At 29.4% G+C, this 15,140-nt stretch overlaps 1 protein-coding gene across 5 annotated transcripts in view; it reads right to left on the bottom strand.

Moving 5' to 3' along the window:
* Positions 1-15,140, bottom strand: part of Ptp10D (Protein tyrosine phosphatase 10D) — a 212,031-nt gene that overhangs the window by 20,021 nt on the left and 176,870 nt on the right. For 3 of the 5 annotated variants that reach the window (XM_075358141.1, XM_075358144.1, XM_075358140.1), the window contains exons 26-27: positions 13,061-13,209; positions 11,837-12,072 (exon numbers count right to left, since the gene is read on the bottom strand). In XM_075358141.1, the coding sequence (XP_075214256.1) occupies positions 11,837-12,072; positions 13,061-13,209 (385 nt within the window). Of the gene's footprint in view, positions 1-2,772; positions 2,812-8,501; positions 8,608-11,836; positions 12,073-13,060; positions 13,210-15,140 lie in introns of those variants that run through there. The other 2 variants (XM_075358143.1, XM_075358142.1) reach the window with 2 other exon arrangements.

Consider the following 15,140-nt stretch of genomic DNA (forward strand, 5'->3'; position numbering starts at 1 on the left):
ACAGTTTAAGGATATGACTGTCACATGTCAAGTCTACGAACGGGCCAGTACATTTAATGGACATGAAGCTTAGAAAATCCATGACTCTCACTGATGAAACTGGCATCTTATGGATGATGAAATTGCTTCAGAAGTGGTATTAGTCATTTAAGGAAGTGCCCGTTACATTATCACAAAACACCTTGGATTCTACAAAGTCTATGCAAACAAGGTGGATTACAAGACTTTTGTCACAAAATTACGAACAAGGAATATAACCAAAGGCTGACAGGGAATTTGCCAAATGCTCCTGAGGGAAAACATTTTTTTCATCGTATTTACATGATGAAACATAAGTCCATCCCTACAATCCTATGTTTAAATCAGTGAGTATGGAGTGGCATAGGCGTTGAAAGCCTTGCAAGTAAAGATGGAAACATGTCTGTCACCTGAAAAAGTTCTCGCAACCGTCTTTTGAGACTGGAAAGGCATCTTGCTTGTCAATTTTCTTCACAAATGTCACATGGTGGTGCTGCATACTACTACCAACTCTTGCACAAAGTGAAAGCTGCCTATAGGATCAAAAGATGCTGTCAGCCAATCAGAGATGTGATTAACCTTCACTTCAACACCAGGCCTACACAACTGTTCCATGTTCCAACACTTTGGAAAAATGGATAAAATTTACTGGGAAACCTCAAAACAACTCTTGTATAGTCCAGATTTATCCCCTTGTGATTTCTTTTGGATTTGGGCCATTGAAGATGGCACTCACTGGGAGGACACTGATTCCAGAGTGATGAAAACACTGAGTTAGTTGTGCACAACTGGCTCTAAAATGTCCTCAATCTTTTTATGAAGGATGGATCAACAAGTTCCCTACATGTTGAGGAAAATGTACAAAACTTCAAGGAGACTACATAGAAAATCAACAAATATTTTTTATTTTTACTCTGTACCAAAAAATGTTAAACAAAAGTCCAGTTTATATTTGACTGATCTTCGTATATAAAGAGTAAAATGGATGAAAAATTTGAATTTTTAGGTATTTACAGTAATAAAATTAAGAAATATATAACCAGGCATACCTTAACAGTAACTTAATACAAGAAAAATAAGAATAGTCTTAATTATGACCTAATTTGTTATCATTTGTATATGAACATTGTCAAAAGCAATCTTCTAAACATTATATAATATTGAAATTCAGTATTACTGTGTACTATAAGTACAAAAATATAATAATATATGCAAATACAGAACTGCTTTTTATATTACAAATGATGAATTTAAGCCTGTGCACGCATGCAAATATTAAATTTGTCTAAATTTACTTTTGCAACTTTTTATTCCATTGCAAGTCAATCTTGGAAAAAATGTTCATTAAAGTAAAATTAGAATCCTGTGTAAATATGATACTATTACCTAAGGTTGTTTAAACAATGAAGAAAATGAATTACAGATACAATAATCACCATTGACAAATTTGCAGTTGTACTGTTGATGAAAGTAAAAAAAAATCTTCCACCATATGTTTGACATTTGTTTATAGAATTATTGATGATAAGATTGAAAAAGTAAAAATAAATAAATACAGATAATTTGAAAAATACTAATGACAAAATACTACATGTTATCTTCAGTGAAAAAAGAAGATTGTAAGAATTATAAATTTTAAACATCAATGTCAATTTATTATGTTTTAGATGATATATACACATAAAGAAAAAATAGTTATTACATTTCAGACTTTACTTGAAGCAAAATACAGACAGATATGGTTCACAGTTTTTTTGAAAAGTACTAGGCAAAATATTCTTAGTTTGTACCGATCTGGTTAGAGATCTACTTGTCTCAAACGAATATTCAAGAGTTCTTTTTTTGTATTTTGTAATGTTCTTTTAATATAATAGCGATAAACAAATGCGAACATATGTATATAGATACACTACTTTATCTACAATATTCAAAAGTTGCTCTTACATTAATTGTTAAAAAAAGAAAAATAACAGTAAATTATCTTTAAATTAAATAGTTTTAAGTAGAATTTATAAAACAATTGCTACATTTTATTATTTTACAGGAGACAATAAAGAAATTGCTGGTAAAAATACTACATATAAGCAAAACAACCACTTCAATTAATACTAAGAAGATAAATCAACTAAAAGGTTAAATTAACTACGATTAACTAAACACCAGTTATAAATCTGAGTTACAAATCGAGATGGTAGAAGAAAACAGAAAAGATTGGAAGAAATAAATTAAACGTTTTCACTTAATAAAAGTAATTTATATTTCACAATCAAATCTGAAGGATCAAGTGTTTTACTCTAGTAATTGATTTAATTGAATTATCAATGGGTAAAATAAATTCACAACTAATTATCAGAGAAAACATAAGAAATAATATAAAATTATAAAAAAAATTCCATGTAGGATATAAATATATGCCGCATATTGTATAAACAATGATTTGATGTTTCTTATAAGAAAATGTAGGAAAATACAAAAAAATAAATTTGATCACCAAACTAAAAAAAAAGTACTGGAAATGAGCTTACTCATTTATAGAAGTGACGTAAAACCAGTGCTAAGTTATTCATTTACAGCAATTAAGAAGGATATTCAAGAACATGGTACTTATATTAATTAATAATAATGCCACAAACAACAATAATTAAATCTTGTTAAAAAAAAAAAATCTAAAAAATGTTGTAACAAACCATGCTATGATAACATTAAAATAAAAACGGACATGAATACATATATATAAAAAAAGTGGATACAAACCCTACATGCAACATCTTAGAATGATATCATCGATACACCCTGATAAAAAATAAAACTAATGTTATCACAGACCTAATATAACATATTTTAATCTAATTATTTACTGTTTAAGAAGCAAATGAAAATAATTATTAAAAAAGGAGAAGAAAAATATTTCATAATAAATACTTCTGAAACTAAGAAAATAATAAATATATATGCGTGTAAATTAATTATCATAATAAAGGAGTAAGGATTAGAGAATATAAGGATTTTGTTTTTTCATGATTATGTTCACATAAGCCATAACAAATTATGTACAAGTAATGTGGATGATATTACATAATAAAAGTAGCTTACATTACTTATCAAACCCACCTTTTAATTTAAAGGCTAACACATTACTGTTAAACCAAGTAGATAAACATGTTATGCATAAATTTTCTTAATTATAGACTTGAATTAAAAAAAAAGTTAAAAAAATGGTGAGGCCAGATTCAAACCGATGTGCCTTCCTTTGTAAGATCCAAATATTTCATCGATTAAAATTTTATTTGGTGATTTTTGAGTTATGTGAGATACGTACATACAGACGTCATGCCGAAATTAGTCAAAATGGATTTAGGGATGGTCAAAAAGGGTATTTCTTTTGAAATCTGAAAACTGAGATTTTTTGCTATCACAATATTTCCTTTACATCGTATAGGAAGTAAAAAATTAACATTTATGATTGGATAACTTATCTAAATTACAAAATATTTCGGTCCTAGTGTAGGAGGTATATGACAAAATTTTAGAATAACTATTCTGTAAAGATACAACAGTTACAGACAACTTACTATTGTATTAGGGTAGTAACAAAACCGAAAAAAGTAAGATATCACTAAAAACATTTTCACGATTAAATTTAATAATCATTATTTTTGTAAATTTTTGTGCTTGATCATGTAAGCATGATCCTTCTTATTTATCTTTCATTTGTTATTTCTTCTTACTTAAAAGAATAGATTATTTAAACATATTTCCCAGCAGTTTCTATTAGTTTTCTGTTCAGTTCAGATAACCACCATTGATAGCACCTCACAATTCTTACATATTTTGTTTCAGTGAAATAAATCTATTCTATCGTAAATATTTGTGTTTGTATTAAAATATTCCAGCACCTTTATGGTATGAGGCATTAGCATTCGAAAGTAATCGAATGCAAGAATCACATGTGAACACTGGTCGTCTGAACAAAACACTGGTCGTCTAGAGATTTATCTCCACAAAAATATTCAATAATAAGTTCTTTCATGTCATATATCTAAGTAACTAATTGTTTATTACATTTATTTATTTACATCATCACTGATGATACCTTTTTTTAGGTATTAATCTATTATTCACTTTCACAATGGTTATTCATTAACCATTAAACTGAGAAATTTATAAAACTATAATAAAAGTATCACACAATCCAATGTAAAATTGAAGAATTAGATTCTGATCCCATTATCGCTAATGATAGGATTCACATTGGGGAGAACTCTTGCATGCCACAGAATGTAATTGAGGTCATTAATAGATTTCTATCATTTTGATAGCCAGAGTTTGTCAAAATACATCTAATGTGCTAGGCAACCCGATTCAATTGTTACTGATTAAGTAACCAGTATTTGATGGTACTTTATTAGAATGGTAATATTATTTCATTATGTTCAACGATCGAATGCACTCAAAAGCTGACCTTTCTGATATACAAAAACTACATCCCCTTATTCTTTCTTAAAAGGCACTGCATTTGATATGGTAAAAAATTTATCCATTACCAATGAGAACTATTCAGTAGGTATCACTTTATTAAAAAATAGATACAATAATATATAATATCTACATATTGCCATTCATCATGTAAAGAATATATCTAGCACTTATCATTTTATTGTAATTTGTTCATCTGTAACTCATTTGCCAACTGATGCATTTGAATTGACTAACACAATCTTTAATTTCCAAAATGGACCCTATCACAGACTGTGGAAGGAAAAATTATCTCACACAATTTCCCAGTTTTCAGAATTTAGTCAAATTTCTCAAGAACAGAAAACAACTACTGGAAAACGTGTCTGTTAATTTGGATTCTAAAACTAGATCGAGTTGTCACATTAAGACATAACCAAGGTAACTAACAATAATATAATAAAATTTTACAAATACAAATCATTTGATTACCATTCCAAACCATTTGTTTGTTACATGTGCAGTTCAAACCATCCTATTTACAAATGCACAATTTTTGAAGACTAAAATATAAGTAATCGAAAGGGAGTTCTAACAAAAAAAAAAAAACCATTTGTCTTCAATTGTCTACATCCTGGTCATTTTATTACACATTGCCCTAGTAAAAAAATATGTCTGTAAACTTTGTTTGAAATTACATCATTCAGCATTCTTTACTTGAAATCACAAGCTTAATTGTTCATTGATTATTGAAAAAAAACTTGAACTTAACTAAAGATCTCTCACATAAAAACAACGTTTATAAAACCCATTCTTCAAAAATACATTTAGAAATGTACATAGAAGATTTGTTGTTAAACTCCCACATACACCAGAAATTGTGCTGGGTGAAACAATGCGAAATGAAGATTTTTAAGTTTGGTAAACAATCTTAACCGTAGTCAGTCTCTCAAAAGGAAGTATACTGAATTCATAATTACAGAACCATATGTATTTAATTACCACATCAGCTTAAAGAATCAAGTTGCTTTATGATGGTTCTGTTAAATCATCAAACAACTTTTCTATTAATGATAACTTACAAGTTGGTCCTATTGTCCAGCAGAATCTCTTTTCAATAATACTTAGATTCAGGTTACATAAGTATGTTTTTACAGCTGACATTGTGAAAATGTTAATACAAATTTTAGTTAGGTCAGAAGATAGTAGTAATCTACAAAGGATCCTACTAACAGAGGATTTCACTAACAAAGGATTAAAATACTACGCTTCGAGAACTGTGACTTACAAAACAAATAGTGCATCATTCCTAGCTATGAGATGTCTTGTTCACACAGTGAAAAAATAAAGATCAATTTCCATTTGCTTACAAAACCATATTAAATAACTTCTATGTTGAATGTATTACATATGTTAAAGAAATTAAATGCAGACATAACTCATTTATTAAATCAGTTTGGGTTTTCTTTACACAATGGTTCTCTAGTGATTTGAATCTCTTTCCATTAAACACTAATTGTAATATCTTATTAAACAAGGATGAAGATGTTTGCACATTAGGAATCCTACGGAATAACCATTTTGACAATTGGATATTCAAATTTATTAAACAAAAACTGTTATAGTATCTTTATGTGGGCCAATAGTATTTTTATGTGAACATTTTATGTAATTATTATTGCAAGCTAAATGTCAATAGAACGACATATTGCCTATCATTTATTATCTTGATGGAAATATTTATACATCCAATTAAAGTCAGCTTGAGCAATATTATGATTAATAGATTTAATTCAATAATTCTCTATTCTCTTTTCAAATTCATGGATTCACAGATTTATCATTGAAAGGTATATACGAGGGGCATTCAGGACAATCAGTTCCCATTCAGGACAAGTTAGTACCCAACTTAATGTCAGATGCTTTCATTACCACATCACAGAGGTATAGCAAAGCAAATTTTCTTTGATAACAGAACAAATTTTAAGGCCACAAATAACATTCTCCATGAACTGTTATTTACAATAATATTCAAATCAAAGGCATCCCAACACAATATTCAGATCTTTGAGAGGGATAGATTGGTGGTCATTTATCTCTCAGTTTTCCCTGTACTTTGGTGGATTGTGGAAAAGCGGGATAAAAAGTGTTAAATATTATCTTTGTCATATAAGAGGACAAACTATTCTTAAATTTAAAGCGATATCTTCTATCGTACTTCCAAACTGAAGCTATTTTAAATTCACGCCTGCTAATTCTTCTGATCTGAAAGATCCACAACCATCAACGACCGAACACCTTCTCACTGGATCTGCTATTAGTTCAATTTCTGACTGTGATGTCACTGAAATTTCTATTGATTGTTTAGGCCAATGGCAATTATTTAAAAAATTTACCCAGTGTGTTTGGAATAAGTGGTCAAAGAACTACTGAAATCAATTGCAACAAATGACTAACTCCTAAAAGGAATGTCTGAGAGGGAGACTTAGTATTGATAACAGACAAAATTTCTTTCCTCTACAGTGGGTAAACACGGTCTAATAATAAACACATTTGCAGGAACAGATAATTTAGTACATGTTGTGGATGTCAAAACACCACTCAGAATATTACAGAGACCAGTACCCAAGTTATGTTTATTACCAATCATAAAAATTTGAACTGCTTTTTTACAATTTCCTGTTCCATATTTAAGAGGTTTCTGTGTAATTTAATAAATCGTTAATGACTTATCCATTGAAAATATTCAATTTTTCAAATTGTTCATGCCATCAAGACTATTAGCACCTTAAAAGGTAAAACACCTTTTAAGGTTACTAACACTGTCTATTTATTTTAATTCAAATTTGTTTATGATATAATTACTTGTTCTACGCACTTATTTAATTAATAATAATGTTCACTTAACTTATTATGATGCTTGTTAATATAGACAATTACTCATTTGCTATTTATTGTTATTATCTAAATTAATTTTTATATGTTGTTTCTAAATATTTGAAAGGAAAAAATCATATGATTTTTTTGAAAGCAGTATGTTCGATCACGTAGGCATGATTCTTCTTATTTACTTTTCATTTGTTATTTCTTCTTCTTACTTAAAAGAATAATTTATATAAACATACTACCCTGATACTACCCAATTTCTGTTAGTTCTCTGTTCAGCTCACATGACCATCATATCTGTGTTAAAATGTTCCAGCTCCTTTATGGTATGAGGCATTAGCATATTAGCATTTGAAAGTAACCGAACACAAGAATCGCACATGAACAGGTCATGAATGAAAAAGTGGTCCTCAAAATTAGACAGAAGTAAAAATTTAAGAAAAAAAAATCTTAAAAAAGTGTTAGGGAAAATAAAATCATACAAAAAAAATATTGACAATCAATAAAAAATGTAATATTAAAAATGAAATATTTAAGTAAATGTTTTGAAAGCAACTAAAATGTTTTTTAAAAGAAATCAGAAGAGGGAGATTTGGTTATATGTCAGAATTTTGTACAAAAATGTGTACTCACAAAAAGTACACTTGGTATATTGGTGCCACACACACTAAGCCACCTAGGTTAATTTAATTATTTTGTGATGAAAGTAAACCGTAGGTGAAACTTAGGAGAATAAAGGTTAGAACATAAAGAGCAAATAAAAATGAACTTGAAGGATGTATTACCATATAATCCTACCCTACTAAACGGCATTTGTATGTATGTATATATATATATAAAAAAATAAGGGCTAATAAAAAAATACGTAATAGATTTTAGTCAAACTTTTATTATACCATAATAAGAATTATAATTGCCATTTATTGTATATCTAAATGATTAAAGTTTCAGTTACTTAAAAATAATATCATTTAAATGGCGACCGTCATTGTCTATACACGACTGAAGCCTCACTCGGAAATTGTGCATTACTCTCGTCGTCATCTCTTGTGGAATTTCCGCGATTTCGTGTCGGATAGCAGCTTTGAGTTTACTCTTTAAGTAGCCCCATAGAAAGAAGTCACAAGCAGCAAGATCGGGTGAATGAGCTGGCCACGGCATGTTACCTCGCAGTGAGATTAAACGCCCTGGAAACATTTGTCTTAGGACTTCCATAGATTGTCTTGCTGTGCGAGCGGTTGCACCATCCTGTTGATACCATACAACACGATTTCAAATTTCATTCAGTTTTGGCTTCAGGAAGTTGTTTAGCATGTGCACATAATGTTGAGACGTAACTGTAACTGTTTGCCCTTCCTCCTCAAAAAAATACGGGCCTATGATTCCAAAGTCTGCTACAGCACACCAAACTGTAACATGTTGGCTACGGAGAGGTCGCTCATGCAGTTGTCTAGGATTATTTTCTGCCCGATAACGAAAATTTTGCTTATTGACATAACCTGATAAATGAAAATGCGCTTCATCAGATGAGAGTACGACTGCATTGTTTGGAACATTTTCAAGGATAGCGTGACAAGATGCAATACGACTGGCTCGATCACGTTCACTAAGTTCCTGCACAACCATTATTTTATACGGGTGGAAGTGCAGGTCTTTGTGTAAAATTCTTCTCACTGTTCGATCAGCTATTCACAAGCTGGCAGCGTACCTACAGGCTGGACGCCTTGGAGATCGTCTAACTGCTTGCTGGAGTAGTTGAACGTTCTGTGGAGTTCGAACGCTGCGAGGTCTACCGCTCATCTGATTTTCACGATTCAAATGGCGTATATATCAGCAGGTTGAGTGCTAACTGCTTAACGCTCTTGGTTATCCGGAAATTAAATCACTTAGCCCTATGTTTTGATTGCACTCACCCATCGTAAAACCAACTGATTCGATCTTTCGCTAAATACGCTCAAACCTGTGCGCTAGCACAGCTGTACAGTATAAAGTTATTTAGACTATATGTAGAAATAAAAAAAACTTTTTAAACACCACTCTTATATTAAATGCACTAAAAAGAAGAAAATAAAAAATATGTAAAAAAAATTGTTAAAACATCACACTATTAAATTAAAACGCACTAAAATGTAAAAAATAATTTTAGGACGGTATCGCACAATTTATTTGACACAACAAGCTTTGACAGTGATATGTAAGATTATCTGAAAATCATAGCTCCAAATTAAAAATTTGATGTTTTTGCCAATCTTTTCTTATGTGATGAATGGCTTAAGAGTGGGGGGTGCAAACACGCATAAGAAAAAAAATTAGCAAAAACATCAAATTTTTAATTTGAAGCTATGACTTTCACATAATCTTACACATCACCATCAAAGCTTGTTGTCAAATCCATTCTGAGATACCTTCCTAAAATTATTTTTTTATCTTTTAGTGAATTTAATTTAAGAGTGGTGTTTTTAAATTTTTTTTTACATACTTGTTATTTATTTATGCGATTTGTTTTTCTTCATGAAATAATGAACTATAACCAAAAAGTAGGCACCAGAATTTACCAAACACTAGCGGAAAATCCTGATTCATTAGTATCAATTTCTAGAGTTAAATTTCTAATTTAACTTTCATTATATCAGTTTTCATCATTCAAAAAAAAATATTTTTACACAAGAGGTAATCAATTTTTAGCACCTAATAATCCTATTCTGAGATGCCATCCACCAGGGCAACCCGCCCGGAGGGCCTAGCTGTGGAGGGGTGTCATAGGCCGCCTTACAGGTAGTGTAATAATATATATGTTATTTATAAATGTCATGAAGGTATATTAATTTTTCCTCCATACAATTTCCCGGTTTAATTTAAAATTGGCACAATATAAATCAAATGGGGTAACTTATCATTCAATCTATAATTTGTACCTAGTACACCCCTAACAGAAGCTGCACTGTACAAAATAATCTTCACAAATAAATACTGATAACATTGATGAAAATCAAACAAATCATTATGCTGATAATTTATTTTAAGGAAGGAAGTATTTATTATGTATTTATTTATTATCATTTTGTCTATAAATATCTCTTTATAAAAGAGTTAGTAAGTTGTTAAATTACATTAAATTATATAATAAACAAATAATACAAACAAAACTAAAAAAAATAAGTTTTTATCCAAATAAAAATATGAAATTAAAAGATTTAAATGATTATGTTAATATATTAACATTGTTATATTAATAAATTAATATTTTTAATATATTTTATAAAGATTTGTTCTGAAGAAGCAGAGATGAAAGTGAGGATATTTAATGTAGGTTACATTGGATAAGTGAATAAAAATCAGTTTTAATTAAACAAAAAGAATTACGCAATTCTCATATCACAGTTATAAAAAAAGGCATAAAACTTATATAATTTTCAGCAATTAAACTTGCAAGAAAAAATATTTTTAAAATTCCAAAAGAAGAGAGAAGAAAATCCAAAGATAAAAGTACAATTGCATATGACATTTTAAGAATAAAACTTCCTAAAAAAAATCTAAGATCGAATACGCCAGTAACAGCAAAGTTAATAAAGTAACTTAAAACAGAATATTGACATTATAGTTTGTAAAAATTACAAAGCAATCAAAGAATATTATTCATAAGAGGAAAAGATTGTAAATAAATTTACTTTTATTACCTTGAATATAAGTATACATCTTTTTTATGTTAAGCATAATATAAAATTTCACAACAGACAAAATACAGACCAAAGATAATTGACAATGAAATTCAGCTACAAGTATATTTTCTTACTGATGAAATACTGTTCAACTATTTAACAGCAATTGTTGATATCTAAAATATTTACTAAGTTCTACAGTTTCGTTAAAATTAAAACCTACATTTTTAACAAGCTGGATAAACTATTTTAAAACATTCATTATTTAAATAAAAACTAGTATTTTTTAAACGGCCATTAGTTTAGAATAGAATATCAAATCCATTTTGTAAGCAGGAAAATTTAAAACTATTTCCTTAGTAGTAAGCTAATATTGTAAAAACAGATAGAAATAAAATGAAATGAAACAATGATGATCATTAGGTAAAAAGTACTTTTTATTGTTATAACAAAAATAATTTCTTAATGTATATTCATCTAAATTTAATACCATTCTTTTTTCATATTTTCAAACCATTCATGTAAAAAGATTATCATTTATGTTTTTTATATCAATTTTATCACTATAAATGAAATAATACTAGCATTTTACTAAATTCTGTAGTAATTTAAACATGCATAAGTAAATTTTATTCAAAACAGCTCGTTTTATCAGCTTAAGGGTATGTAGTTTAGTAATGTAATGTGTAATGTGTAATGTAATTGCAAAGCACAAAGTGTATATTAAACAACATAGTGCTAAATGAACAATAGTAAGTTATAAAAATAAGAAAAAAATAATAAGTCATAAAAATAAGAAAAAAAATAAGTCAGCTTACCTTCAAAACCCTGATTATGATGTATTTCACGTGGAGGACCTTGTACTTCATTACCTTCCAACACTGCTAATAAACACTGATGTATACAAATATACTGCTGTTCAGTCTGCACCATCCATACTCGTTCTTTTCGCATAGCATAGACAATTCCGAATATATCCACATGATCGGAATGGTTGATCTGTTGTAATATTCTATCCAGTGCTATAAGTGTACCAGATCGACCTACACCCGCACTGTGAAATAAAACAAAGCTAATTATCACCATTGAAAAAGACAATAAAACTATTTAATTTAAAATACTGATAATACTAAAAGCTATCGTAACAAACAACTACTATGCAAAACACTTATCTCTGTTGGAAATGTTTTGTTCTCTGTTATTATAATTCTTTTATAATTAAACTGTTATTAATGAGAGTTTCAGTTTATTTGAAAAAAAAATCTGTACCGATTGTAAAGCATTACATTTAAAAGTATCCAGTTTTTACCCAACAATGCATTTTAACTTTAGATATTTTCAAAAGAGATTAAATTAATTATACATAAAAATTGTATATTATTAGTAACATTATTAGAATCATTAGTAACACTTTTATATTAAAATTTGAGCTTATCTGTACCGTAGCTAAAAAGGAAACCATTTTAAACAGTTATGTTTATAAGAATTTTTTTTTAAATTTCATCAGTGCAATATATTTTAAAGTATTTCACTTACTTTGTGGCGCATAGGGTATATTCCAATAACCTACCAGTAGATCAACAGAGAAATTGTAGAATTCTTTTTCATTAAATTCATCCACTGACTATTCATTCTGAATGAATCTTGTTATCAAATTTAAGTTTAAATATTCTTATTTAACACTGCATTCTAAAAACCTCTATACTTTCTTTTCAGACCTAATGTTCATTTATTACTTGCATTAGTATATGTCATTACTAATAGTAACCTTTAACATTTCTATTACAGCAGTAGGCATGAGTGTACTTGTTTAAAATACACGAATAAAATTAAATACCTATCGACTATCACTAGTGCAAATGCAGAATATTTTTTTAATTGAAATCATTTTTAATAAGTTTGAGAATGACAATAAAATATTACAGACATAATTAATTATTTAATTATATATGGTACAATTATTATAAGAAACATAATATACATAGACAGAATATGTGTTTATAATCTATGAATACAGGAAGATAGGATAATTAAACACAAACCTGCAATGTACAACAATAGGCCTTTGATCAGCCCCAACTCTTTCCCTAAACGCTCTGACAAATCTCACTAACGTTTGTGGAGGACTTGGGACACCAAAATCTGGCCATGTTGTGAAATGAAAATGTCTGATTACACGCTGTTGATCACCCTATAAAAAAATTAACAGAGTTTGATTATTTTCATAAAACACTTTCCAAAGAAAAAAAATTTCACAAAGTGCAGTTCAAAAGTAAGGGCTGATTGTAACAAAATGAGAACGATTGAAAAATGAAAAATTTATTAACGGTTTCAAATATTTACATATTTATTTTTCTACTTAAATTCCTGTTTCAAACGCTTTTGATATATCATGAAACAACCTTCTTCAAACCCACTGCATAAAATTCTGCCACCTAGGATAGCAGCCAGTTTTACACAGAGATTTTCAACTCTTCACTTTCTTTGAATCAAAAATCTCCCATCCACTTTTGAATCGTTTCTATTGTGCATGCAACTGTATGTGGAAGTGTGTTATTGTGAAAAAGAACTTTATCTGATCTCAGTATTCCTTGTCGTTTGTTTTGAATGGGACGACACAGTTTAAGAACTGTTTGCAATAAACTTGTGATATATGGATGTTCCAGGTTTTATGAAATCAATCAGAAGCACACCCTTTTAATCCCAGAATACAGTTGCCATGGTTTTGCTTTGAGACTGGGCTTGTTTGAATTTTTTCAGTTTAAGTAAACTGGAATGAAGCCCCTGCATGGACTGTAGTTTCGTCTCTGTAATTACATACAAAATCTATGTTTTATCATCGCTGACAATATGAGAAAAAATTCATCTCCCTTGAAGTTAAAGCAGTTGAGAAAGGCATGTGCAAATCATCTTGTGAGCACTTGTCAACATTTTCGGCATCCATCACGCACACATCAGTCTAGAGTGTCAGTCGTGATTCTCAACAATGTTGTCTTTGAAACTTGCTAATCATAAAGCGACGATTTTTTCTCACTGCATTCACACGTTCAACGAGTTCGTCAGTCCAGACAATAGGCCTGCCGCTTCTCTGTTCATCGTGAAGATTTGAACAGCCTTCCTTAAAATCATGACACTGTTGCCTCATTTTTCTTTCACTCATTGCAGCGGGTACACAGGTTTAATACAATTAATGGTGAATTTCGGCAGCATTATGTTCTCTTGTAACCTAATCAGTGATCATACAAACAGGCAAACAACAATGAACTGTCAGCAATGTGGCGGTTACACATGTGGTGGTTGGGCTTTAAGTGCTCAATGGACATTTAAAGCTACTGCAAATATGCGAACCAATCGATGTTGCAAACCACTATTTATCAGCCCTTACTTTTGAACTGCGCCTTGTACAATAGAATACTGTTCATCAAACACTAATTGTATATAATATGTAAATTATCCAGCTACATGATGATTTAAAAAAAATTAAAAAATTTATAAATAATATTTCAGTAACAGGTCTGTTTTTGCATCTTCTTTAAAAATGAAATAAAACTATTTCATTATTATGTCCGTAATTGAATTGAACAATTTTTTTATGTTTGAAATTCCTAGTGTTTAGACCTACACAAGCTATCTACAAAATTAAATTTTGAGATACTTAGTAAAAACAAAAAAAACTACATATGTATATAGAACGTTGCAAATCGTGTTCAGGAGACTCTAAAATGTAAAGTTGTGCTTTGATCTACGACTTAAAACCTTCCCTGGGAAAACACACAATATGACAATAATTCATTGAAAACATTTCTTACTGTATTCCCGATAGGTTTACATCACAGGTTACAGGTTTTATAATTAAAGTGAATACTTGTTCTGTATAGTATAATTTATTTTTTTGAATTTTTGATACAGCTCACCATCGACATTAAATTGAAGAAGAAATAAAATATTAGGATTTTACAATCCCCACATTTCTGATTGCAACATGCCAGAGATCAATCATTCAATCATATAATCATTGCTTTAGCAAACAGACATATATGAACATGTGCATATGCGCATGTGTTATGAAAAGATGAAAACTTATCTGAAATATTTTTTCTAGATTTTAACTTCCAAATATAT

This window comes from Lycorma delicatula, chromosome 2, assembly GCF_047948215.1.
Source record: "Lycorma delicatula isolate Av1 chromosome 2, ASM4794821v1, whole genome shotgun sequence".
NCBI classification, from domain to species: domain Eukaryota; kingdom Metazoa; phylum Arthropoda; class Insecta; order Hemiptera; family Fulgoridae; genus Lycorma; species Lycorma delicatula.